Source organism: Mesocricetus auratus, unplaced genomic scaffold, assembly GCF_017639785.1.
Source record: "Mesocricetus auratus isolate SY011 unplaced genomic scaffold, BCM_Maur_2.0 Super-Scaffold_100053, whole genome shotgun sequence".
NCBI classification, from domain to species: Eukaryota; Metazoa; Chordata; class Mammalia; order Rodentia; family Cricetidae; genus Mesocricetus; species Mesocricetus auratus.
In genome coordinates this window covers 1,731,121-1,757,776 of record NW_024429230.1, presented here as the reverse complement: position 1 = coordinate 1,757,776, position 26,656 = coordinate 1,731,121, and the positions used below count along the sequence as shown (strand labels likewise).

The window sequence follows — 26,656 nt, the reverse complement described above, 5'->3', positions numbered from 1 at the left end:
CACTATTGCCCCAAGCTAGAAACAGCTACAACATTCAGCAACAATGGAATAGAGGATATGAAAATTATGTTCCTCTGCCCTATTTCTATGCATGCTTTTACTATTCTACAATCCAAATCACTATGACCAAGCGTTCCTACTTTCCCTAACCAATTGCCTTCTCTAGACACAAATGCCGCTGTACCTGTGCATGCGGAAAGCCAAGGGTTATTACTCACAGAACTACCTTTAAAAACTACAAGTCAGAGCCTCAGTGAGGGAAATGAAACGTCCATGGGTGGAGGAAAGGCTCAGCAGGTAAAGGTACTTGTTTGCATAGCTGATGACCCGGGTTTGAATGCCCTGGGACTCAGGAGGTGAAGAAAATCAACCTCCCCAAAAGTTGCAGCAATACAAGAGTGTGTGAGCACACACACATCCACATATACACACACACTCCTAGACACACAAAAAAGTAAAGTTTCCAGCACTCGGGAGGCAGAGGCAGGCGGATCTCTGTGAGTTCAATGCCGGGCTGGACCGATAGCCTCCAAAACAATACAGAGAAACCCTGTCTCGTAAAAAAAAAAAAAAAAAAAAGTAAAGTTTCTGAAGCACATTAAAATAACTTTTCAACCTAGGCAGTGGTGGTGCATGCCTTTAATCCCAGCACTCAGGAGGTAGAGGCAGGAGGATCTCTGTAAATTTGAGGCCAGCCTGATCTACAGAGCCAGTTCCTGGGCAATCAGAACTGTTACACAGAAAAGCCCTGTCTCAAAAACCAAATAATAACTTGTCAAACTTCCTCCACACCCTATTTACTTTTCATCCACAAGTCTTACCACTGACAGCTCCCGCCTGAGTTCACAGGTAGTCCATTAGCCCATAAGACAAAACATAATCATGGAGCATCCACCCAGAGGCCCAGATGCAGCCAAAAGGCTAAAGTGCAGCTGACCATGTCATCTAAATCCTTCCCTCAAGTTAAAACTTCCTTCCTTATTTATTGATTCGCATATTTAAACACAGAGTTACCTACCCAGACTTACCTCAAAAGCCAAAATTGAACTTGAGGTTACAGGTACCTGACCCACTCCTTCTTAAAAACTAAACACCTCAAATTGACTGTGATACATGTGTAATCAATTTATAATAAGGAAGCAATCAAATGTTTTATTTCAGAGTTACACCACAAAACTTATGGTCTATTAGTGTGAAAGGAAAGATGTACTTCCTAAAACTATAATTTACTGGAGTGGAGATGGCTCAGAGTGCATAGCTCTGAAACCATTCGGACCAGAGTTCAAATCCCCAGCACCAATGTAAAACACTGAGCACGGTTTAGATTGCCTGCAATCCCTGCAATGGAGGGTGGAGACCAGGAGCCTCCAGATGCTCAATGGCAGATCAGCCAGCCTAGCAAAAATGGCCAGCTTCCAATTCAGTAGGAGACCCTATATCACGGCAAGGGCTACAGGAAGGGGTAGTGGGGAACAGTGCACACTTGTACACACCACATGCAAACTGTGTGTGCATACGTACGTATGTACATGCGGGTGCGTGTACGTGCGTGTACTCTTTATTGGAATACAAAGAACCAACATTATGCCAGAACAAGTAAGCTCCATTTACTATTTCTACCTCTTGGCCATACACTTCTACTTGTAACCTCTCTTTACCTTGAATTTCCTGGTACCTCCACCCCAAAGTGTTTACGTGGTTCACACGCTCTTTTCCTTTTTCTGACATTTGTAATTCTTATCACTGCCTCATTATAACTCTACTCTTCTCACATATCAACACTCTGTCTCTGGAAACTGCAGGTGTTAAAACCCCTCCACGGTGCATAGAAGGTCATTACTTCTGCATTCACCCTGCCGGTTCCCATCGCTCCCTAAACCCTGCCCAAATCAAAGTGCTACCAAGTCCAAAACCACCAAACGTTCTCGCCCAAAGTAGCAAGCTTCCGGGTCTCTTCGCAGGACACTCTGTGCTCTCCCTGTTCCTGCCGCCCCTTCCAGACTTGGCTCACGTTTACTCAAGGCAACCCAGCCTATCAAATGAGTTTCCAAACATTTTCTTGGCTCAATGAAGACTGAGTATACAGTCCATCAAATTACACCCACCCAGACCTTCTGCTCAGTCCTGCCCGATTTCTTTACAGCGGCAGACTCCCCTAGTCCTCTGAATCACCTGACTGATAAGTTGATCTACTACCAATATATTTTGGCAAACTAAAAGCAGCCTCTTCCCACAGCCTCCCCATTAAAGTCTTTTCTTCTACCTTGACATCACCTCTTAGAAAGTCTCCAAACTTAACTATCCCATCCTCCGTTTTAATTTACCATCGAGACAGAAAACCTCTATCCTATCCCAACATGGGAATTCAGCCCGATTCTTTCTTTCTGATCACAGCAGTTGTATCTACCTCAGAAGCCAAGACCCGCCCCCCCCAGGGCAACACCCACTCACCAATGCTCTCCCGACTCCACATTCACCACACCCAAACTCATCCTTAGTGCGTTCCCAATTAACCGCGATCTCGCCGTCTGCAGCACTTCACCAGCCTCACACAACCCTGGGTCCCTTCCCCACACCAAAACCTCGTGCCCCCTGCTGCCCCTCCTACACCTGCTCCTACACCTCCAGCTGCCCATGCCACCTTCCATCCTCCGGCCCCGCTACGCCCTCGTCCGACCCTGGCACCCATCCTGCCAGCTCACTCCCGCACAGAAATCCCCTCCCGGCCCCCTCCTTCCGACTCCTCAGCCCCGCCCACCCCGGCTCTGCCCCGCCTCCCGCTCGCGAGCCCCGCCCCCTGCCCCGGAGGCTCGGCCAGGGGCGGAGCCTGTCCCCCCGCCCCTCTCTCCCCCGCCCCCGACCGTCACGCTGAGGGGCAGCCTGACCCCGGGCGGCCCCGCGGTGACCCTCGCGCAGAGGCCTGTGGGAGGGGCGTCGCGGGTCCCCGGCAAGCCCCCCGTCAGTCCCCCGCCCGCCCAGTCTCCTCCCCCTGGGGACGCGCCGGGTGGGTGACAGACCTGGCCGCGCGCCGCCACCACCGCGCCTGCCGGGGGCGCTGCCGCTGCCGGGGAGCGAAAGCGCGGCTGACGCCTGGAGGAGGAGGTGCCGCCGCCCCCGCCGCCGCTGCCGCCGCCGCCGCCAGGGGTAGGAGCTAAGCCGCCGCCATTTTGTGTCCCCCTGTTGTTGTCGTTGACATGAATCCGACATGACACTGATTACAGCCCAATGGAGTCTCATTAAACCCGAGCCGCGGCCCCGCCCCGGCGCCGCCCCATTGGACGAGACCGCCAAGGCTCCGGGCCAGCCGTTGGCCCGCAGGCCTGTCACTCACGCGCTCGCTGGACACGCCGCCCCCCATTGGGGCAGCTTCCTGCCGGTCATCTCGCCTCCACATAGACACACCTCTCGACCCGCCGTCCCCCCGCCGGCACCACCCCGAGGGAGGGTCGCCTGCCAGTACCAATCAACACCCCGCGGGGCCCGCCCCTTCCGGGCACCGATTGGTCCAGCCCTTTTCCTCCCGCACGGACGCCGCGCCACCTCTCCCTCCGCCGACCCGCCCCTCCGCCTCTGGGACTGGATTGGATCGCGCGCAGCAGAGGCGCCCGGCCTCATTGGCCGCTCGCGACGCCAATCAGGAGCCTGGCCTCGCCTCCCCTCCCCCACCCGGCCCCAGAGCCCCCTAGCCCGCAGCTAAAGTTTGTGTGAGAGCTGATCGCTGGCGGCGGCCGCAGGATTTAGGGGTGGGCGCAGGCGGGCGCGCGCGGGCGGGCACGCGAAGTTAAAATTCGAGGTTCTCAGTCGCCAGCTCCCGCCGAGGAACGCGCGGACGGGCGCGCCGCCCGGAGCGTTCCATCCCGCCCCCCTCCTCCACCCTCTCTCCTGTCCCTGTCCCGTCCCGGGCGACTACTCGCCCGCCCCCTGGCTCGCATCCTACCCCCCCCCACAGACCCCCTACCCTACCAGCCCCGGGCCGGGTGCAGGCGGAACGATCTCACTGCAGCCTCCTCGTCATCCCATGAGGAGGGGGTCCAAGCCCCCTTCCCCGCCGGGCGTGCACCCCCGGCTCCGCACTCGCCCGTGTCTGCAAGCACGTGCACCATTCGCCGCTGCCTCCGGCCACCCGGGTCCCCGGCTAACCTCGCCCGCAGCCCGGCCAATCGCTTGCTGCCCTTTGTTGCTGCAGCCCGGGTCTCCCCGCTGCCTTCCTCAGCCTCCGCCTCGTCCTTTGCCAGCCGCCCGGGTCCGCAGCGCCGCGCTCCCCCCGCCCGGGACCCACCGCCGCCGCCTCCTTCTCCTCCTCCGCCTCCTCCTCCTCGGCTCCGGGCTGCAGCGCACAGAGCCCGAGGCAGCGCCGCCCAGCCCCGCTCCCCCCGCGCCGCCCGCTAGCCCGCCTGGCCCGGCCGGGGGCGCAGCCCGGACCCCGCCCGCCCCAGTCTCCGCCCCGGGGGTACCTGCCTCCGCCCCGGGGGGCTCCGCTCACCGCCCTCGGGGGAGGGCGGGGATGCCGGTGTCCTCGAGAGGATGGGGACGCCTGGGCCGTTTTGGGGCGGGGAGTGTGTCCACCAGGTCTGGGACTGAGGTGCGGTCTTCTCAAACGCGCCCCCCTCCCGCCGCCGTGGGCCCCAAACTTCGTCCTTCTCCCGAGCTTCGTACCCTCGGGCGACCGCGGCAGTTTTGGGGTGGGGGATGCCTCAGTAGCTGTGACTACCCTGATAGGGAGGAAGAGGGAGCAGTGACATTCAGCGACTGCGGACAGGCATCCTCGGGTGGGAGTGGGGATGTCAGACTCCGGCTGGAGAGGGAAGCTGCCCCTCAGGATGCCCTCTCCCGGCCTGCGAGGGGCTGGCGAGCTCGGAGCTGCTTTCTGGGTGCTTCCTGGACTGTGCAGCTGGATGGCAGGGGGCTGGGCGGGGGGAGACCGCTGCCCCCCACCCCACCCCCGTCTCTGCCCTGCGCTGCAAGGAAGGCTGATGGCGAACTTCGGTTTTCCAGGCTTCCCCTGGGCCCCCGGAGTTCCTGAGGCCCATACGAGGGAGGATGGGGGAATCCTCTGGCCGCCCAGGCAAGGCTACTCTAAAACTGCCCACATGCCTTGCAGCGCCCTCCGGACTCTGAAAAAGACATCCCTGACTCTTCCCAGAGTTTGGTGGGATGCTGGCAAGGTGGTAGGCTTGAGAAAAGGGTTCTACAGAATTTGAACGCTGTTCCCCTTCCCAGGCCACTAGGGAAAAGAGAAACCTATGGCCCTCAGAAAGCCAAGTTTCCCGCATGGTGGCCTGGGTGGAAAAACCACCTGTTGCCTGAAGTTCTGTCCTTGAGTCGGGATGTTCTTGGGGGCCCGGTGAGGAGATGTGGGATGTCAAGGAGTAGGAATCCCAGTTTCTCTGCCCTAACTGACTCACATCTTCATGCACTGACAACACAGCAGCAGTGTCTTCAACTCATTAGAAACTACTAATGAGCAACTATGTAGGCACTTTGTTAGAACAGCTTTATCTCGATTCTTCTCTCAGACAGGGCAGGCGGCTGCAGCCCTGTCACAGGCAGGCCTTAATGCACAAAGGCTAATCTGGTGGGTGAGCTTCCCTGCTAGTGTGCTGCCCTCAGCAAGGTGAGAAAGAAGCCCAGACAAAGGGCGCAGAGTTGAATACAAGATTTTTTAAAAGGGAGAGGGGGAGCAGGAGAGTTGTAACACTACACTCAGAACTGTCACCAGTCCCATTATAAACCTCTTTTATAGGTGTTTTATTACTTGGCTGTTAGTTTTAAAAACACAAACCTCTTGAGATTAAATCTGGGCACTCTCAGGCTCAGCCCAGGGAAACAAACACAAGGTAGTCTCAACCACTGATTGGCTTGGTTGTTTTTGAGTTACATCACTGATAAAGCAAACCCTAGGTTGGGTTTAGTAAATCACTTCCTGTCTGTTTCATTGAAGATCTTCAATAATTTGCTGAAGGAGAATTTTTACAAGACATTAGTTCATAACTCAGTCTAGTTCATTTAGATTATTTCAAAGAGGGGTTTTATAAGGTGTGTATTGTTTTATGGTGAACCGCTGAGAACTTTATTTTCTAAGAAGCTACAAAGTAAATTTAAGGATGTTGGTGGAGTTCTTAGTCTTTCTGTTTTGCTTTGTTGCTTTTCTGCCCAGATGCACTTTATTTTTTAAGTTACATCTTGGTCCCTTGGGGTGACATTTATTTACTTTTTGAGACAAGACAAGGTCTTGCTCTATAGATCAGTTGGCCTCAAACTCACAGCGGTCCTACCCGGTCTCCCAAGTGATAGAATTACAGATAGTGAACCACCAGCCCAACCCTCTGACTGCATTTTATCTGAAGCAATAAAATAAGCCATGTCTTAAAAACAAGGTTTAAAATTCCAGAACTCTATACTCAAACCAAATATGTTAAAAGATGCAAGTAAAACCAGTAAAAATCTACATTGGAGAAGCCTTCATTCCCACCAAAGAAGCCCTAAGGCTCAGTGCTGGGATGGAACCCAGAACCTTCGGCTCACTGTGCACAAGGATCTCCAGAGCATCACAGCAAATAAGCTATTTAAAGAAATGGGTGGGGGGGGAGGCAGAGGCAGGCAGGTCTCTGTGAGTTAGAGGACAGCCTGATCTACAGAGCAAGTCCTAGGACAGGTAGGACTACATAGAGAAACCCTGTCTTAAAAAAGTAATGGCTAGGCCTCTCCATCAGTAGAGAACTTGCTTAAAGCTCTGGGTTCAAGCCTCACAGCCACTCCCAGAGCAGAAGAGACAGGGTGAAAAATCGATGTTTGCCTAGATTTGTGCTGCTGTAGTGCCAGGAGCTATCAAACTCAGAAAACAGAAATAATAGTTTTTAATTTCTGTTCCTAACAAAATTCTCCAGCGGGTGTGGCAAGGAAAGGGAATACAGCTTTCCCACTGATACTCCCCTGGAGGGATACTTGTCCTTTGACAAATCTGCCTCTTCAGATAAGTGGGACTGAGAATAACAGACGCAGCCAGAGATACTTAATGCTTACTCTTAAAGCTCTTTCTTATCTGTGGTATCTCAAGTTTCTGCTGAGTGAATAGCTCAATTAAGAAGTTAACCTAGGAACAGCTAGAACTGAAAACAAGCATAGTACAGATTCTGCAGGACATGGAACTGCAAGATTATGGACCACGGCTCTTATCCACCTGGCCCCCAGCACCCTGAAACAGCCAACCTCTGCCAGAAGTGTATTGACTGTAGAAAACCACCAACAGCTGTTTGTGCTGCTCAGAGCAGTCTGCAGATCACTGGAATCAAATGATCTGGGATGCTTCCCAGATAGCATCCTTGGCCCAATCCAGGTTCTGATTCAGTAGCTCTGGAATGGGCTCCCAAATCTACATTGTTAGCTCAAGACTTGTCTTGAAATTCTCAATCTTTGAGAACTGCTAGGCAAGGCTGAATTTTTCCCCCTCAACAGAAATAATTCCATGAATGTCTTGGTCAGAATTAGGACCAGGATGATTTCATGGTGTGACCCGTGTGTCCTTGAGTGGTAACAAAGTACAGAGTAGGTAGGGAGGGAGCCTAAGGGAACCACAAGGTTTTTCATCTTCGGGACATTTTTTACTTGCTCTGAGACAAGTCAGACAGCTAAATAAGAAGTGCCACATAGAGTCACCCTGAAGTGGAGAAAACTGGGTGAAGAAGCTGCAGGTAGAAGCCCTGACTTTAGTGGTCTAGGCCTAGCCCATGATGAATTCTGTGTACCTCCAGTTAGGCCCTCAGAAAGCATTAGCCTATAGCACCCCCTTCCATCTGCCAAGTGCCCACATGGTTACAATGTCTGATTTCAGTAGTCACAGGCGGAAGAGGCCATCAGTCAATCATTAAACTATTTAATAAAGATCAGTCGATCATTAAGTTATTTAGTAAACTCCAGCTCTGTAAAGGAACAGCCCAAGTTACTTCAAATGATATCATGTGCCTTCCTGCTCTTTGATTGACTGGTTTATTAGTTTTAGTTTTCTTGAGACAGACTACCCTAGACTCACTGCATCTCCAGGTTCTAGTGTCATAAGCTTGCCTTACCACGCCTACAAAAGCTTTCACATCTTTTAGATGCACTCTGGCTCAAGTCTGAAACCAAAGCCTGCCAACTGGACAGTGGAGGACTACACCCAACACTCCTGAGGACTTGTGACCAGCTCCATTGTTCTCTGCAAGCAGTGTCCTCACCCCCTACTTTATCTGACAGAGACCTTGAAGGACTCTTCCACATCTAGGCTAAGCTGCTGGCTGCTTCCTCCTCAAGATTTCCTGGCCTAACCCTGGTGTTTGTTGAAGGACCGAATAAATAAAAGCACTCACCCAATTCGGGGTGCACAGTTTTTCATATTCTGCTGTATGGACCACCAGCCTGCCCATGTGATAACTACCTCACCCTACCTACCGTTGTCCTTCTGAAGCACCATTCCCATCTGGGATTCATCTGAGGCGTGCTAGGCCTAACCTTTTCCCTAGGTCTCACCTGAGGCTAATTAAAATAGGGTAGGGTCAGGTATCAGTTCTTGTTTGTTTTGGGGGACAGTTTCTCTGTGTGAACCAGCTCTGTAGACTATGCTGGCCTCAAACTCAAGAGAGCCTCTTGCTTCTGCCTCCCAAGTGCTAGGATTAAAGGTGTGCACTACCACCACTGGCAGGAGGAAGGAGGTTTGGGAGGTGGGCCTGGAAAGTGGCTCAGCAGTTAGAAAAGTTTGCTGTTCTTGCCAAAGACCTAGGTTCAGTTCCTAGCATCCCCACCGGGCATAACCACCTTGAACTCCAGTTCCAAAGAATCTAGTTCTTTCTTGTGGCTTCTGTGGGTACCTGTGTTCATGTGATGTACTTGATGTACATATATATATACCACATGAAAAAATTTTTAGTGTAAATAAGACTGAGTCTCACATAACCCAGACTGGGCTCAAGCTTGCTGCACTCAATCTACCTTCTGAGCCTAAGTGCTGAGCTTGCAGGCCACGTTTCTTTAGTGCTGGGGGAATGAACCCAAGGTTTCAGACTTGCTAGGCAAGTACTCTACCAAACTAAGCCCCCGTCCCCATCAATATCTCTTCAAAGCACACAGTTCAGTCAGGTTCTAAAATACTGACTCTGCAAGCCAGGAAGCTGTCTCAGCCTCTAGTGAGATTCTGAGGGGAGAAGGGTGCTGAGAGACTGTGGAACTGACTGATGGTTGCTGAAGAGAACAGTTGTCAGGGATACTTTTGTTTTCATTAAGACTCAAAGGTGAGAAGGCCTTTAGCCATCATAAAAGTATCCCAGTTTCCAGAACCTAGAAGACACTACCAAAGACATCTACCAAGACACTGATTTTAGTGATATGTAGTCTTCCCAGTGTTACATCTGTTTAAGAGAGTATCCAAACTATGTACCTCAGGCTGGCCTTGAACTCATGACCTACCACCCTCCCCCCCGCAAAGGCTAGCTTTTGGGATGTTGTATGCTAGCAAAATTCAAACAGAATGTGAACAAACTGATATCTGCTGGCTTTGGATTTTGTATATTTGAGAGAGGATCTTTCTGTGTCACTCAGGTCTGCCTCAGCCTCCTAAATTCTGGGATTCGAGGCTTGTGCCATTATTCCCAGCTTAGTTTTTTATGTGTGTATGTTTTTGTTTCTTTTGGTTTTTTTGTTTGGTTTTTCCAGGCAGGATTTCTCTGTAGTTTTGGAGCCTGTCCTGGAACTGGCTCTGTAGACCAGGCTGGCCTCGAACTCAGAGATCCACCTGCCTCTGCCTCTGCTGGGATTAAAGGGCTTCCTGGAGGCTGACTGTACTTTACTGCTGAACAAAGCCTCCACCCTCTCTGCTTTCTGTTTTGACTGTGAGCCTTAGCCTTTCAGGGCTCGCCCATCTTTCCAGCCTGCGTTTTATTTTGAGACTGGGGTTTACACAGTTGTCCAGGCAGGACTTGCGCTTCACTGTTGCCTCAGCTTCCCACGTAGTTAGAGTCAGCCACTGTGTTTGTTGTCTGCCTGCCACGTCCCATCAGGAGGAAAGGTTTCGTGTAGCTGAGACTAGACTCTAATTCTGCAACATAGCCAAGGATGATCTTGAACTTCTGACAGTCTGTCACAGAGTCCTGTGATTGGTGGGTTACAGACATGTGCCACCCCTCCTCCCAGGGCTCCATGCATGCTGGTAAAGCACCCTATTGCTAACTGAACTATATCCCAGCTCCCTCCCTCCCTCCCTCCTTCCCCTCTTTTTCTTATTTAGTTGGTGTTTCATTTCAAGTCAGCGAATCATCTCTTAAAGAGTCAGGCTACATAATCAATCTATTTAGGAATAACTGGGCTCTTCAGGAAGTATATATCAACCTCAGTCTAACCATTAACAATTACCCAATATTCTACAATCCAGTGTGCTTGTCAAGTTGAAAATGTCAACATAGAGGGAACATACATCAGGGGGTCAGGAGCAAGAGAATGCGAAGAACACTAAGAGTATAACATAAACTAGGCAGGTAGAGTATGCCTTTAATCCCAGCAGTCTGAAGGCAGAAGCAAATGGATCCATCCTGGTCCACATAGTGAGCTCCAGGACAGCCAGGACTACATGAGACCCTGTTTCATTTTTAACCCTCTCTGCCATCAACAAACTGTTGAGTAACTTTGGTTTTTACTTTTGTGTGTGTGTGTGTATGTGTTCACTTTTAAATTTTTATTACTTTTAATTTAAAACCTTTTAGATGTATTTATTTTTATGTGTATAAGTGTTTTGCCTGCACCATGTGGAGATCAGAAGAAACCACTGAATCCCTGCAACTGAAGTTTTGAATGGTTGTGAGCCTGTGGGTGTGCTAGGAACTGGTTCCAAGCCCTCTGCAAGAGCAAGAGGTACTCTCAAATGCTCAACAGTCTCCCCAGCCTCTAATTTAATTTTTTAAAGTCCTCCCTCTCCCTCCCTCCCTCTCTCCTTTCTTCTTCCCTTCCTTCCCTCCTTTCTTTTCCAAGGCAGAGTTTCTCTGTGTAGCCCTAGCTGTGCTAGAACTCACTCTGTAGACCAGGCTGGCCTCCTGGCTCCACCTCCCAAATGCCGGAATTAAAGGTGTGCACCACCACTGCCCAGCTAATCAATGTTTTTAAACACCTTACATGTGACCGATGGTTATGGTCTAGTCATATATGCAAGGCACATGCCTGTAACATCAATACTTGGGAGGCAGAGGCAGGACAATCAATATAAGTGTGCCTTTGAGGGTACCTGTATGCACATATGCATATTTACACACACAAATAAAAATATTTTTATTTTTTACCATTTGACAGCCAGGGCTATGCAGAGAAACCTGTCTTGAAAAAAACAAGAAAACAAAAAAACAAAGACTAATAAAGACACAACTTAGAAAAAGTAGTTTTAGAAGTATTACTTTTACAGTAGTTAAAAAATACATTCATTAGCCAGGCAGTGTGGTGGCAGAGATTGGTGGATCTATGTAAGTTAGAGGTTAGCCTGGTCTACAAAGCTACACAGAGAAACCCTGTCTAGAAAAAAAAATCAAAAAAAAAAAAGAAAGAAAGAAAAGAAAAATACATTCATCAAGCATTCATCTATTAAATGAATACTTACAAAAAACACTGTACAGGAAATCTTCGAGTTTATGAGGTTTGTTGTCTAATTTTTATTTTAAAAACAGCTTACAGATAATCAGGTAACTGATTTTTATTTTACAAATCAAGCTGGCTGGTTGTGGTGGTTCTCACAAGGCTGAAATTATATCAGGCAAAAGTAATGACAGTTCAAGGACAATCTGAGTGAGTTCAGGCCAACTTAAACTAATGAAAGAGATCCTTGAAGGAGTTTTATCTACTCTTTCTTTTTGTGTGGTAGTGGGGATTGAATCCAGGACCTTACGATAGGTGACCACTGTCAGCTGAGCTAAATATACCCATCCCTGCACAATTCCTTGTCTGAACTAGTGATACGAAGCTACTGTATGTCTTCCTACAAGTAGTCTCTTGCTTCTAGTATCAAAAGAGTTGTCAAGTTAGCAGCATGGCTCAGCAATCTCATTCTACTTATTGGCCTTCCTTGGGATGAACTTGAAAGGTGAGCTTCCAACATGAAGTTCAGTGCTGAACTTGCTGATTAAATGATGCTTGCTTGGCTACATGCGTGTTGCATGGCTGGGAAGGAAAACTTAGAGCCCATGTCAGCAATTCTGTTGAGAAAATGGGATACTTCCAGATATATAATGATTACAATACATGCAAATTGTCTGAGAAAGCTGGCCTCTAACTCAACAACCGTGTGTAGACAACAGATTTTATATGTAAAGAACTTGTGAAAATGAATTATTTTTGGTTTTGCTTTTAGATTGGTGCTTATACTGTAGCCCGGTCTGGCCCCCAACACAAGGCACTCTTCTTGCCTTAAGCTTTGGCAGTTATAGCAAAGTATGACCCCCAATTTGGGGGTTATGAGCATGAGCTACCAACCCCACTTTATTTATTTATTTGTTTGTTGGTTGGTTGGTTGGTTGGTTTTTCGAGACAGGGTTTCTCTGTGGCTTTGGAGGCTGTCCTGGAGCTAGCTCTTGTAGACCAGGCTGGTCTCGAACTCACAGAGATCTGCTTGCCTCTGCTGGGATTAAAAGCGCGTGCCACCACTGCCTGGTCCAACCCCACTTTAAAGAACTTTCTTGATTTAATGTATTCATTTATTTGAGGGTGTGTTGTTGTCCACATAAGACTTAACTGCCTCACAGAAAATGAAGGTTGGTTGTTTTGTTTTTAAAAGATTTATTTTTATTTTATATGCATGCATGTTTTGTCTAAATTTGAGTATTGTACTGAATTCATTTCTGGGACCTGCTGAGGCACAGACTTCCCTGGAACTGGAACTACAGGTGGTTGTGAGCCATCATGTGGGCACTAGGAACCAAACCCAGATCCTCTGCAAAATCAGCAAGTGCTCTTAACCACTGCTCCAGCTCTAAGAGCCTAGATTAGTGCTATTACTTTGGTTTTTGTTTTTTGTTTTTTTGAGACACATTTCTCTGTGTAGCCTTGGCTGTCTTGGATCTTGTTCTATATGCCAGGCTAGCCTCAAACTCATAAAAATCTTCCTGCCTCTGCCTCCTGAGTCCTGGGATCAAAGGAGTGTGCCATCATCACCTGGCTATTACTGTTTTTGAAAGATGTGGGTGAGTGTGTGCATGAGCATACAGGTGCTTGTGAAGGCCAGGAGAGGGCATCTCAGCATTCAAGAGGCAGCACATGTCTGAATTTGAGACCAGCCTAGTCTACACAGTCAGTTCCTGGACAGCTAGGGCTGCTCAGCAAGACCCTGTCTCAAATGTATAGGTTGGGCCTGAAAATATGGCTCAGCCACTAAAAGCTAAAGCTCATAGCCAAAAGGACAAAAATATCTAAACAATGTATATAATATATATTATATGCTTATTGCTGTTTTTCTCCTATGGTATAAATGTATACTGTGAGAGCCAAAGCAACACATCTTGAATAGCTCTAGTCTACTCCACAGTTACTCCAATTGCCCCTTCTAGAATTTGCGGCCTATTGATCTGTTTCACTTCGGTGGTTGATAGGACTTTGTGAGTCTAGTAATTGGGACTGACATTTTGTTCCTCCATTCTTATGCCGCATATACAGTGATTGCCCTTAGGAAAGGGTCTGTAATAATTCCTAGTTTGTTTCCTGAATCAGCACTGATGACTTTAACTAACAACACCAAACCCAAATTAACTCTAGTCTGTAGTGTCATGTCCCCACTTATTCTCTGCGCTCCCTCTTGTCAAAGCTGTCCTTTTCATGAGATCAGGATGTGGGGCCAATGCGCACTGGGTGATGAAAATCAGAAGTGATGCATTTTATTTCTGGAGTCTAGAGTTGAAAAACCAGAGTGTGGCAGCACATACCTATAACCCCAGCATTGAGAAGGCTGAAACAGGAGGGTCTTAAATTCTCAGGCTGATTACACAGTGAGAAAAAGTGGGACTGGAGATAGCTCCATGGATAAGAGTACTTTCTATGCAAGCATAAGAATCCAACACCCTTGTGAAAAACAATCGGATGTCAGTAAGCACCTGACCCACAGCACTGTCCTGTGGAGACAGGAGAATCCCTGGGCTTGCTGGCCAGCCTAGATGAGAAAAGGCACTCTCCTCTGGCCTCCGAGGGCACGCGCGCACACACACACACACACACACACACACACACACACACACACGCACGCACGCACACACACACACACACATCACAGACTCACACACACACACACACATCACAGACTCACACACACACACACACACACACACACATCACAGACTCACACACACACACACACACACACACCACAGACTCACACAAAAAAAGAAAAACTAGAGTCTTTACCTTCAGTAATATCTCAGAAGTCATGGACTCCACAGGATGAGCCCCAAGTTACCCTGTTTAGATTGGACGCCTGAGTAATGAAATGAATACAGATGACTCCTACAGCTCTGACCAGCTAAGAGGAGAATAAACTTTGCTGCTAAACTAAACAATGAAGTTTATCTAATATAACAGGTAGTGTTCAAACATGCCTCTAAATGCAGTACTTTACAAAACAAATACTTTCCTTTTGATTCTTTTTGATACAGGGTTTCTCTGTGTAAATAGAGGACCCTGGCTGTCCTAGAACCCACTTGTAGATCAGGCTGGCCTCCTACTCACAGACATCTGCCCGCCTCTGCCTCCTGGGCTGGGATTAAAGGTGTGCACCACCTCCCAGGTCACTTTTTGTCCTCCTGCATGTGCTTAGTCACTTTTTGTCCTCCTGCATGTGAGGAAACTGCATGTGACATCATCTTGATCTCAGACTTCCCATCACCTGGAAATCAAAGGACCTAAATTTTTGGGTTTTAACAACCACAGTACCAGTTTTTATTTTTGTTTTGACAGCCATATATTTCTTGCTCCATATGGCAGGCTGGTCTCAAGCCAGCCTCAGCCTCCTAGATAGAACAATACATCCAGCTTAGTCCCAGCCACTTTGTCATGTCATAGTACCACAAGATGAACTACCACAGAAACTGGCTTACTAACTTCAAAATAATGTGTTTTCTCATCATTGCAAATGGAGCTTTTGGAATTGTGGATGTTGCTTGGGAATAGTACTGCATCTCAAGGGAAAGGGAAAGAAAGTCTGTCTTGATCTGTTCAAAACTCTCTTGGCAGCTTCTCAGTCTAGTCTTGAAGCTCTAAGAAATGGCTAATGACCTAGGAGCTGATTCACACGATGGCTAAGAGAAGTACAATTTATTCTCATCAATTAAAGGAGTTGGGGGAATGACGTTGGCATGGTGTTGTGCAATTCTGTAGTTGCACTCACAAGCTCTGAGGATAAACAGTGTGAGAGCGTGGGCTGCTGAAGTGGGCTCCAGGAGCACACTTGCTGCCTGCCCATGGCTTTAAAGTGTCTGGTGTAACAATGTTGTTAATAATAGCTAACACTCACGGAGTACTTACAAAGCTAAGTGATTTCCCTGAATTGGCGCATTTGATCCTCACAACAGTCGAGTTTAAATACTGCTATTAGCCCCTGTTTTACAGACAAGGAAACTGTGACCCTAGGATGCTGAGCACTTGGTGGGAGGTCAGTATTCCCAGCCAGGCCATTTACTGTTACATTCTGCTGTCCTCCGTCCGTCCCCCAGGAGGCTGAGCTACAAGACCAGGCCTGAAGCCATTCCTCCATAGGGCGCCTTCTCAGGGCGTTTTGGAGTCCAGGCCTGCATTGCTAGAGCAGCATTATTGACAGACACATGATCTCACTACACCACAGGCCATCAGTGGAAGAGGAAGCTAGCTGGCACCAGGGAAACATGAAGATGGGAGGTCAGGGAGGGTGAGGTGACACTGGGGACAATGCATGTGTTACTGGCTGTGACCAAGAAGAGAGCTGTCATGGGCCAGGCCATGGATAGGCCTGGAGTCAGACTAGTGAAACCGCACGCCCATACCCCAAGTGCAAGGGCTTTCTCTGGCCAACAAAAGCCTTGCACTTAATTAAAATAACCATTTCACAGAGAGGGTGGAGTGAGCAATGACACTATTGTGCCCTGGGCAGTGGCAGCTGAAGAGCCTTCAGTAAGCAAAGTACCTTGCCTGCCATGTACCCCCCACCTCCCCCCACCCCGCCATCCATTGCCATCCCCAGCCACCAAGCAGCCCATGCTCTGTGCCTTTGTCGTTCTCTATCCCACAGTGCCAGCTAAGTCACTCAGCTGTCACAATGAGGCCTTGAGCTGCAGGATACAAAGTAACTCCTGGGAGACCTCCCGAGGCCAGAGACCGGAAGGCTGAAGGCCAGTCTTTCTGGTGCCCAGAGAGCACCAGCTGCATCTCCCAAGTTGCTAAATTAGCAGGACTGTTGTTTTTCTTTTAATTTTTGTGTGAATTCAAGAATAGGTGGCGGATGTCTTGGCAGCATATGAATAAGACCCGTACTGAAAGAATTCACCTAGCTAAAGGGTGCTGTCAGGCACACAAAACTGCCAAGTGAAGCGGCTTTGCTCCAACCTCTTGCTCAGCCTCCCAGGCAGCATTCAGCCTTGCTTCCCAGGATCGCTCACCGAGCAAGGGCCTGCAAGAGGAGGCGGGGAAGTAAGGCCAAAGGTTCTTCAGACTGATAAGGCTTGCTGCTGGCAGGGTCCTGGCTGGCAGGCAACATTGTCACCAGCCTCGTTCAGAAAACGGACTGTGGAGCAAAGGGTCACTCCAAGAATGGTGACCCTAGAGCTTTGTTACAAAGAGGTGGTGCATAAGTGTGACTTTTGTTTAAACAGCACTTTCAGCCCTCCTTGATGCTTCTTCATACAATGCACCCAGGGCTCTCAACGGCAGTGTGCCAGGGAAAACCCGGTGAAAAGTTTCTACACCCCATAAGCCTCCCCGCCGATGCAGCAATCCAAATCAGGCCAAATCAAACCAAATTAGAAAAAGCCCGCGTTTAATGAATACAGCGCTCCCGGATGGCCTTCCAGCCCCCCAGAGGGGAGATGGGAAAGGAAGGTCGGAAAAACCATGAGTCTGGTTTCTGGGGGGCACTTGAAATACCCAGTGGGAGTGGTCTTGAGTATCTCTGGGGAGGGGCCATCATTTGGCGGGCTGAGATGCAGCAGGGTTTGGAGGGAGATGGGAGAGGGGGCTTGGGTGGAAATTCCACCATGACATCCCAGACTCTCAGGGTTACGGATGCCGGGGCTGGGTCACTGATTTTATCCTAGCCCCGGGGAGCTTCCGCACCCACCCGTGCTCTACTGCTACTGTGCACAGGAGCTGTGCCTTTGTGAGATAAGCTATGAGCTGAAGAACTGACAAACGTTTGCTTTTGAGACCGGCTTTCATATAGCCCAGACAAGCCTTGAACTTGATATGCTACTTAGGATAACCATGATCTCCTCCTACTCAATCTTGCAAGTGCTGGGATTACGGGTATCTGCCAGTGTGTGTGTGTGTGTGTGTGTGTGTGTGTGTGTGTGTGTGTGTGTGTGTGTGTAGGGACTCAAGAGTACTTGCTTGCCCGGCATTGGTGGCACACGCCTTTAATCTCAGCACTCGGGAGGCAGAGGCAGGCTGATCTCTGTGAGTTCGAGGCCAGGCTGGTCTACAGAGTGAGTTCCAGGACAGTCTCCAAAGCCACAGAGAAACCCTGTCTCAAAAAAAAAAAAAAAAAAAAGAGTACTTGCTCATGCATACCACTGTGGCATGTAGAGGTCAGGGACAACACGGGGCTTGATTTTTGCTTACTATTCGGGTCCTAAGGATCCAGTTGGGACCATCAAGCTTGGAGGGTGGCAAGCATCTTTACTCGATGAGCCATCTAGCTAGCCCTTGTTACATTTTTTTTAGCAGTAGTTTGTTTTTTGATTTTTCATAGATAGCCCAGGTATGGTTGAGCACACCTGAAGTTACAGCTGCTGGGAGGCTGAGGAGATATGATCACTTGAGGACAGAAGTTCAAGGCCAGTGAGACCCTGTTCCCTCTCAGCATTCAGCTGAACACACAGTACAAGGTGAACAGTTCTCAAAGCTAATATGAATACGTTTTTGGAATCACGAGGTACTGAATACATGGCAATCATAAACTGTCTTTTCCTTACTAGATTAATAAAATAAAAATATTGTCAATTATTTTTTAAATATCTTCAGAAATTAGTATAATGAATTACAAATACTATATCAGTACATACTGTCTTTTAAAAATGTCTTTGGGCCAGCCTATCTATAGAGTCTTAGGACAGCCAAAGCTATACAGAGAAACCCAGTCTTGAAAACCAAAACCAAAACAAAAACAAAAACAAAAAAAAACAATCTTTTGATGGGGCCTGGAGAGATGGCTCAGTGACTGATCGCATGGGCTACTCTTTCCTCCTCAGCACCTCATTCCATTCCCAACACCCACATGGCAGGCAGCTGGGTCCCAGGGCAACACAAGTTCCAGGGCTTATGACACCCTCCTACAGACATACTTGAAGGCAAAACATCATGAACATAAAATAAAAATAAATTTTGTACTTAAAAATGTATTTTGAGCTGGGGTGGTGGTGGTGCATACCTTTAATCCCAGCACTCTGGAAGCAGAGGCAGGTGGATCTCTGTGAGGTCAGCCTGGTCTACAGAGCGAGTTCCAGGACAGGCTCCAAAGCAAGCCCTGGGTAGGCTGGGTGGGGGCAGGGGAGGGGACAGTTTGGTAGAGGCTAGCTATAAAGCCTTTGCTGTAATTGATCTCACCACTCTTCTGCCACAACCTACAATAAACCTGCACTACTGACCTGGCTAACATTTCTACATTTTAAAGTAGTGGTCAATTCATCCTGAGGGGAGGTAGTTCCAATACTTCCCTCAGAGGTGGAGGCCAGCCAGTTTCCAGGGCTTTCTCAGTGCAATCAATCAGTCTTTTGTTCTTGGCCACCAGGAAAGAGATGTCCCATCAAAATTCAATTTACATTTTTTTGACTAAGAGTTTCTTTGCATATGTTTAAAGCCTTTTGTGTTTCCTTTTCATTGAACTCTGTACTTATGTACCCTTGGCCTTTACTCCTAATGGTTTTGTTTTAATTGAGTTCTTTGGTGAACAAATACGAAGATGTTTTCCCTGTTTATCATTGGTCTTCTGACTTTATTTTTTCACTTGCCACTAATGTTTGTCTGTCTGTCTGTTTGTTTGAGACAGGATTTCACTGCGTAGCCCTGGCTGTCCTGGTACTCTGTAGACCAGGCTGGCCTCAAATTCAGAGATCTACCAGCCTCTGCCTCCTCAGTGCTAGGATTAAAGACGTGCCCCACCACACCCAGCCCCGCCCCCAACTGCCATTAGGCTTTTCCAATCAAGGAAAATTTTAGGTCAAGTATGGTAATGTTCATGCCTGTAGTAACAGCACTTACACAGTATAAGTAGGAAGGTCAAAAGAGCAAGGTCAGCCGGGCATTGGTGGCGCACGCCTTTAATCCCAGCACTTGGGAGGCAGAGACAGGCAGATCTCTGTGAGTTCGAGGGCAGCCTGGTCTACAGAGCGAGTTCCCGGACAGCCTCCAAAACAATACAGAGAAACCCTGTCTCGAAAAACCAAAAAAAAAAAAAAAAAAAAAAAAAGAGCAAGGTCAGAGACTGGAGAAATGGCTCAGAGATAATATTAGTATTGCTCCTGCAGAGGACCAAGAGCTTAGTTCCCAGAGAACACCCCACCACCTGGAGCTCCAGGCCATCTGACACCACTGACCTCCTGGGCACCTGCATACACATGTACATACTCATCCACACACAGAGACACATACAAACTATAAAGATACAAATAAATTCAAGCTCAGGTCAAGTTGGCTAGCAAGTTTGAAGCCAGCCTGGGCAGCATAAGACCTTGTCCTCCCCCAAAAAGTAAGAAAGAAAATAAAAACTTAAAATAAAAATACATACTGCCTGGGTGCTCTGCAATTGCACTCCTTTTGCTATGACACACTGCACTGTTGAAGTCCATTGACTCATCATTTCCAGAGCTTCTGGAAGGGCCAGGGCCATGATTATCCAGTTCCACCTCAACCCTCTGTAGGCATGAAGAGATCCCTGTCAGGGCTCCTCAGAAAGCTGCAGTGTGCATACAGAGAAAGCTTGCTAGGACTCTACCAGCTTTGTCCAACTAGGACAAAATGGAGATAAGCTTCAAGGCATTACCCCACCTCAGGTAGAAGTCTTGGCAGTCAAGGACAGAGACAAACAGATTCATGCCAGCCTCTGCCCACAAATCCACTTCCCAGTCCCAGACCCAATGCTGTCCCTGCAGGGTCACACTCACTGAGTTCCAGCGTCCACTGTCCAGAGCAGCTCCAAGCCTCCTGTCTTCCAAGGGACTAGAGAGGAAAATGAAGGTTCTTTTTTCTGACAGGGAAGAACAGGGCCGCCCAGCTGTGTTATGCAAATGACTAGTCCAAGGACCCTGGTGGAGCCCCTGGAGGAACCAAGTAAAGAAAGAAAGGGTGGAGAGGAACCCCAGGGTCATCTGCTTCTTCAACACTGTGCAGAGCCCCAATGCTGCCCCCCACCCCCCATGCGGCTCCTTCCTATGCTGTCCTTCCCTACCTCTACCCGCCTCGCACGCTGCCTGGGCACATAGACTGCTCAGTGGCCATGGGCAAATTGGGCAGAAGTACAAAGTGAACCTTGTTACCTCAGACTGATTTCATTTTGGCGCTTGGCCATAAGTGTCATCATCGAAGATGCACATTCTAAAAGCTAAGAACATTAATGTGTCTGTCACTCAGGATTTCCAAGAGCAAGGGAACAGGTATAGGAAGGAGGGCTATATTCAAACAATGACTACTGCCTTTCTGCATGACCAGCCCTTCCCCAGAGTCTGAGGGGTGAGTCACTAACCTGTCACTCCATCAAGGTCATTTTCAGACACTTTATGAGTTTTAGGCTGCTGGAGACACTGACTAAAAAAAAGAGAGAGAGACCTATTTAACTTTCTATCAGAAGAACACTTGTGATATGTAGGATGTAGGGCAGTTGCTAAACAGACACCTATACATCTAACCTACTTAACAAGACTTCCATTGGTCTTTTTTGTTGTTTTTTTGTTTTGTTTTGTTTTGTTTGGAGACATCTCTAGCCTTACAGTGTTAGTATATGTATGTCCACAAGTGGCTACTTGTGGATGTGGGTGCACTGTATGTTCTAGAGCATGTGTATGAGGCTAACCTCCTGTGTCCTGGATTTTGTGTTTGAGATAGGGCATCTTATTGGCATGGCTCTCACTCCAAAGGCTCTGCTAGGACCTGCTATCTCCTGGGCAGCACTCCCATTATAAGTCACTGAGGTTGAGTTCTGGGCATCAAACTCAGGTCCCTAAGCTTCCAAAGCAAGCACTGTACAGACTAAGCAGTCTCCTCAGCCCCCAGAACACGAATTAATTAGAATAGGAGAAGGTACTTGCCACACAAGACTGGTGACCTGTGCTCTACTCCCCAAACTCACTTAAAGGTGGGAGAGAACCAATTCCATAAACTTGTCCTCTGATCTCCACATGAGCATTGAGTGTCCATGCCATCAATAATAATAATCATATGAGGCAGGGGAGGGCCGGGCGGTGGTGCGTGCCTTTAGTCCCAGCACTCGGGAGGCAGAGGCAGGCAGATCTCTGTGAGTTCAAGGCCAGCCTGGTCTACAGATGGAGTGCCGGGACAGCCAAAGCTACACAGAAAAACCCAGTCTCAAGGGGGGGGGGCATGGAGGAAAGGTTCCCCACCAAGACTTTGTTGGGAGCATTCACGGAACATGAGAGCCCTGCACTACAGGGAAAGGAAACATTAGTTTATTGAAGGTTTGATAAAAGCCTACAGTTCAGGATCAGCCTAGGGAGGGGACATAGTTGGTGGCCCAGGGTTGTCCCTGGAGCTATGGCTCCCTAGGGAGAACTGATTGCTGTTTCCTCCTTCAGAATATAGAAAGTGCAGCTTCTTTTGGACAGACAGATCCGGTAGCTACCCCACATGCTGAGCACCGGACATTTCTATGCTGTTTTCCTTCCTTCCAAACAACTGAATAAACTCAAAGGTTATATAAAACTTGGTATTGGCTGGGCGGTGGTGGGACCCACCTTTAATCCCAGCACTTGGGAGGCAGAGACAGGTGGATCCAGACTGCTCTATAGAGTTCCAGGACAGGCTCCAAAGCTACAGAGAAATCCTGTCCAGAAAACAAAAACAAAACCTTGGTATTAATACCAGTCTTCAGGTGATGCTACTGAGGCTCAGGGAGTTCATGGCCAGCCCTTGGTGGGGAACATGGTAGGAGATAAGTCCCAGAGAAACACAGGAGCAGCTCAGTCCAGATCCTGGGCTTTTCAGGTTAACAAAGATTGACATTTGCTCCAGAGTACCTGCCTTGTGCCAGGCCAGCTAAACTTCAACCAATCAGTATTCGTAGAATTACTTCACAGGAAGCACTTTTATTGTCCCCGTTATCAAAGAGAACTGAGGCAGAGGCAGGCTAAGTTGGTGGCCTGCAGGTTGCTGCTTCTTTCTAAAACTGTCACTTACCTAAAGAAGACAGATGATATACCATCTAGTGGTCTGTTAAAATTAGGACTAGACCCAGGATTTGCACATGCTAAGCACATGCTAAGTACATGTTTACCCCTGGGTCACACCCAGGTCTCATGGGGGTAGTTGGTGGGTCAGTTTTCATCACTGGAGCTTTAGTCTAGAGCCTTGAGCATGCTAGCCAAGCAGTCAAATCTCCCACTGAGCAATCTGCTATATCCTCAGCCCCCTTTATTTTATTTATTTTTTGCTTTTTTCAAGACATGGTTTCTTTGCCCTGACTGTCCTGAACTCAATTTGTAGACCAGGCTGACCTTGAACTCACATAGGTCCTCTTTCCACCCCTGCCTCCAGAGTGCTGGAATTAAAGGCCTGCACCATTTTATTTTTTATTTATTGATTTTGACTTTTGAAATAAGCCTCACACTGTAGCCCAGACTGGCCTATAATTCATGAAGTAGCCAAGGCTGGTCTTGAACTCCTGATCTTTCTGCCTCTTTTTCTCTTTACCTGATTTTTAAAAAGAAAAATTTCAAAGGAAAAATAATCTCCTAGAATAATCATCAAAGGCCACAAACAAATCAGGCATTAGGGCCAGGCCTTTGATCCCAGCACTTGAGATGCAGAAGTAGGCAGATCTCTGAGTTCAAGGCCAGAGTCATCTTCATAGTGAGATCCTTGTCAGCCAGTGCTATACACAACGAGACCCTGCTTCAAAACAAGACAAAATGTGTGAACAAATAATAGGAAGAAATGTCCAAGCCACAAATAAATATGAGAAAAGGTGCTCAACTCATTTAGGAATGGAAAATGCAGATCCAAACCACAGAGACATTTCAGGGCTGATGGGGAAGTTGGGCAGCAGAGCCTCTATACAAGCTGATGCCAGTGCGAGCAGGCTTCCTCTTCGCACAGTTGGGTGACCTCTGAAGATGCAAATGTCCTGCAATCCAGGAATGTCTCAAATCAGGGACATTTCCAAGGAGCAAATACAAAACTTCCCAGGGGCTGCAGTGCTGCTTACAGAGTATGCTCAGCCTGGGTTTGATCCCCAGCTGGGAAAAATAACCTTTGTCTAGTTCTTCTTTTTATTATATTGAAACCAGGCAATTGTCTGACAGTCAGAAGGCTGTTTATGGAATGCTGTATTAAATTGGATTTACAAGATGCTATATCCATAGAACAAAGAATAAGACTGGTGGGAGCATAACTGCTTTCCAGACAAGATAACGACTACTTCAACATGTGAATTTACACATGCAAAAAAACAAACAAACAAGCAAGCAAAAACAAGGGAAACCTCTCTGGACACAATGAATTGCTGTCCTGGAACTCGCTCTATAGACCAGGCTGGCCTCGAACTCACAGAGATCCGCCTGCCTCTGCCTCCCGAGTGCTGGGATTAAAGACTGTGCCACCAATGCCCGGCGTTGCCTTCATTCTTCTAAGGAACTACATTTCAGCATTTGGGTGTTGTTTCATTTTGTCTTTTGGGACAGGGTCTTAGCATGTAGCTCTAGCTGGCCTGGAACTATGAAAACCAAGTTGACTTCAGATTCAGAGATCCACTAGCTTCTGCCTCTCCAAGCTGTGATTAAAAGCAAGTGCTACCACACCCAGCAGCATTTTCATTTTTCTAAGTTTTCTTTGATAGCTCAAACTGGTTTAGTACTATGTAGCTCAGGCAAGCTTCAAACTTATGAGGATCCTGCTGCCTCAGCCTCCTGAAAGCTGCGATCACAGGTATGAGCCACACGCTTGCCAAAATAATACTACTAATAAGAAGAGTGGAATCTAGGCATGGTGACATGGTGACTAATGTCTGTGGTCTCATCTGCTGAAAGGCAGAAGCAAGGTGATTGCTGCAAGTTGAAGGCTAGCCTAGGCTAAACAGTGGTTGTTTGGTTGGAACCTCCAGTTTGCCTCCCCTGCACGATGAGGAAAGTCCCATTCCTGTTTCTCTCTCCAAATACCACTGGCTCAGAGTCTCTGAACAAAGGAAAAATGCCAAAATGTTAAAAAGCCCAGTTCCACATTTTTGGTGGCCACTGCAGCTCCTCCCCTAAGTTGACAGCTGGCCACGTTCCTGCCTAAAGTGCTCCAGCTTTTGACCATAGTTGGGCACAAACCCAGCTGGTGGCAGATTCATCATCACCCCTCCCCTACAGCCTATAAAGTCTCCCTATTTTTGTTTATGGGGGCAGCTTCTCTAGCCTTGATCTCTAGAACTGGAGAACCAGGAGTTGCTTTGCTCAAATAAACCTGTTGTTATATTTTTTCAATTCAGCTTGATCTGGCTTACTGTGTTGGCTGAGAAACCTATTATGGGGTGGGGCCAGAAAAAAAAAAAGTATTAGTGATCCCAGGCTCCAAGCTACTAAAGATTATATATGTCAAGATTCCATCTAAAAAACACCACAAAATAAAGGAGAAAGAGGAGGGAACTACACTAGAACACTGTGAAAGTTAGAGCTAATAATCTAGAGTTCCACATAGCATCAACATTTCAAAACGTGATTTTCTGCTCTGCTCAGAACCCTTCAATCATTGTCTTATTTGGATAAGAGCAAACTCCCTCAGTGCCCAGTGAAGCCCTTGTACAGCACCCCTTGACTAACCCCAACATACCCAGTTGTTTTTCTTGGAGTGCCTGGAACACAGGTGATTTGAAAGGACTGGGTTTACTGCTGTAGTTATGCCAGCTCCTGTAACAGAGCTTGGTATGGTATTTTGTTTGTTTTTGTTTTATGGTTTGTTTTTCAAGATAGGGTTCCTTTGTGTAGCTCTAGATGTCCTGGACCTCACTCTATAGACCAGGCTGTCATTGAACTCACAGAGGTTCACCTGCCTCTGCCTTCTGGGTGCTGGGATTAAAGGTGTGCACCACCACCATCCACCATTAGTTGGTTCTGAAGTTTCCACTGGGAACTGAGCCTAGGACTTTGTATATTCTAGGCAAGTTCTCTCCCACAGGTCGATGCCCCAGCATTCCCGTGCTGCTTCCTAACATTACTGACTTTCAAGCATGTGCTATAATTTTTACATGTGTGTCCTTCTGTGTAGACAGAAGCTTTGCCCCTGCCCAGTCTTGTTTGGTCCAAAATAAACACACAGAGGCTTATATTGATTATAAACTGTCCGACTAATTGCTCAGGGTTAGCACTAACAAACTCTTACAACTTAAATTAATTCAAGTTTGTCAGCTGTGTTTGCTCCTGTGTCCCAAACATGACTAGAGGGCTGGGCTGTACCTCCGAACGCACTTGCCTACTGTGTGTGAGGCCCTAGTTCAGTCCCCAGAACTGTAGGAAAGAAAAAAGAGAAACACAAAGGAAAAGGAGGGAAGGAAGGGAGGAAGGGAGGAGAAGGAAGAGAGAGGGGCAAGAGAGACGTATCGAGAGAGCAGATGTCAAGCATGGTAGCTCCTGATCTATTGGCTACTCACAGATTCTGGGACAGGGAGGGCATAGAATTCACTTGTCCCCTGATGATGAGCCCTTGTAGCACTGATGGTCAGTTCTAAATTCAAGGTCACATAGACAGTCATAGTTAAATTCTGTGGGACATCAAAAAGACAGAGCTAAGAAATGTGGGAACGAGAACTTGAAGAAGAGCTTGAAACAGGTGGGGGGGGCATGAGGAGAGAGTAATCAGAATGCATTATATACATGCAAAAACGTCAGTGAACAGGATGTATTGCTCTTTTAACTAAAAATTAAAACAGAACAGGCACACAAAAGAGAGAACCAACAAGCCGGGTGGTGGTGGTGCACACCTCTAATCCCAGCTCTCAGAAGGCAGAGGCAGAGGCAGGTGGATCTCTGAGTTTAAGGCCATCCTTTGGGGCTATTGTGAATAGTGCTGCCCTAACAATGTTGTGTGGTAGCAGTTCCTGGGGAGATGTGCACAGATGTCTCCTTACCCCAGATAGGTGTGACCAAAGTAAAGACACTACCAAAGTCCAACTTGGTCACTGTCATTGTCAAAGCCAAGGTTATTGTCAGCTACATAGCAAGTTCCAGGCCAGTCTAAGATACATAAGTCCCCGTCTTAACAACAAAAATTAGTCTGGTGG

The 26,656-nt window shown here is 47.9% G+C and overlaps 2 protein-coding genes across 6 annotated transcripts in view; one reads left to right on the top strand and one right to left on the bottom strand.

The window, feature by feature from the left end:
• The window catches only part of Kat6b (lysine acetyltransferase 6B), a 175,643-nt gene extending 171,365 nt beyond the window's left edge, over positions 1-4,278 (bottom strand). For 3 of the 5 annotated variants that reach the window (XM_013123169.3, XM_040735984.1, XM_040735985.1), the window contains exon 1: positions 4,141-4,278. The gene's annotated coding sequence lies outside the window, so the exon portion shown is untranslated. Of the gene's footprint in view, positions 1-2,451; positions 2,601-3,017; positions 3,109-4,140 lie in introns of those variants that run through there. The other 2 variants (XM_013123170.3, XM_013123171.3) reach the window with 2 other exon arrangements.
• LOC121136166 (vegetative cell wall protein gp1-like) lies at positions 274-8,349 on the top strand. Its single transcript, XM_040735910.1, has 3 exons — positions 274-297; positions 2,535-3,144; positions 8,097-8,349. Exons 1-3 carry the CDS (start codon positions 274-276, stop codon positions 8,258-8,260), a joined length of 798 nt encoding a protein of 265 aa, XP_040591844.1. The 3' UTR covers positions 8,261-8,349.
• Positions 8,350-26,656: the final 18,307 nt, after the last annotated feature.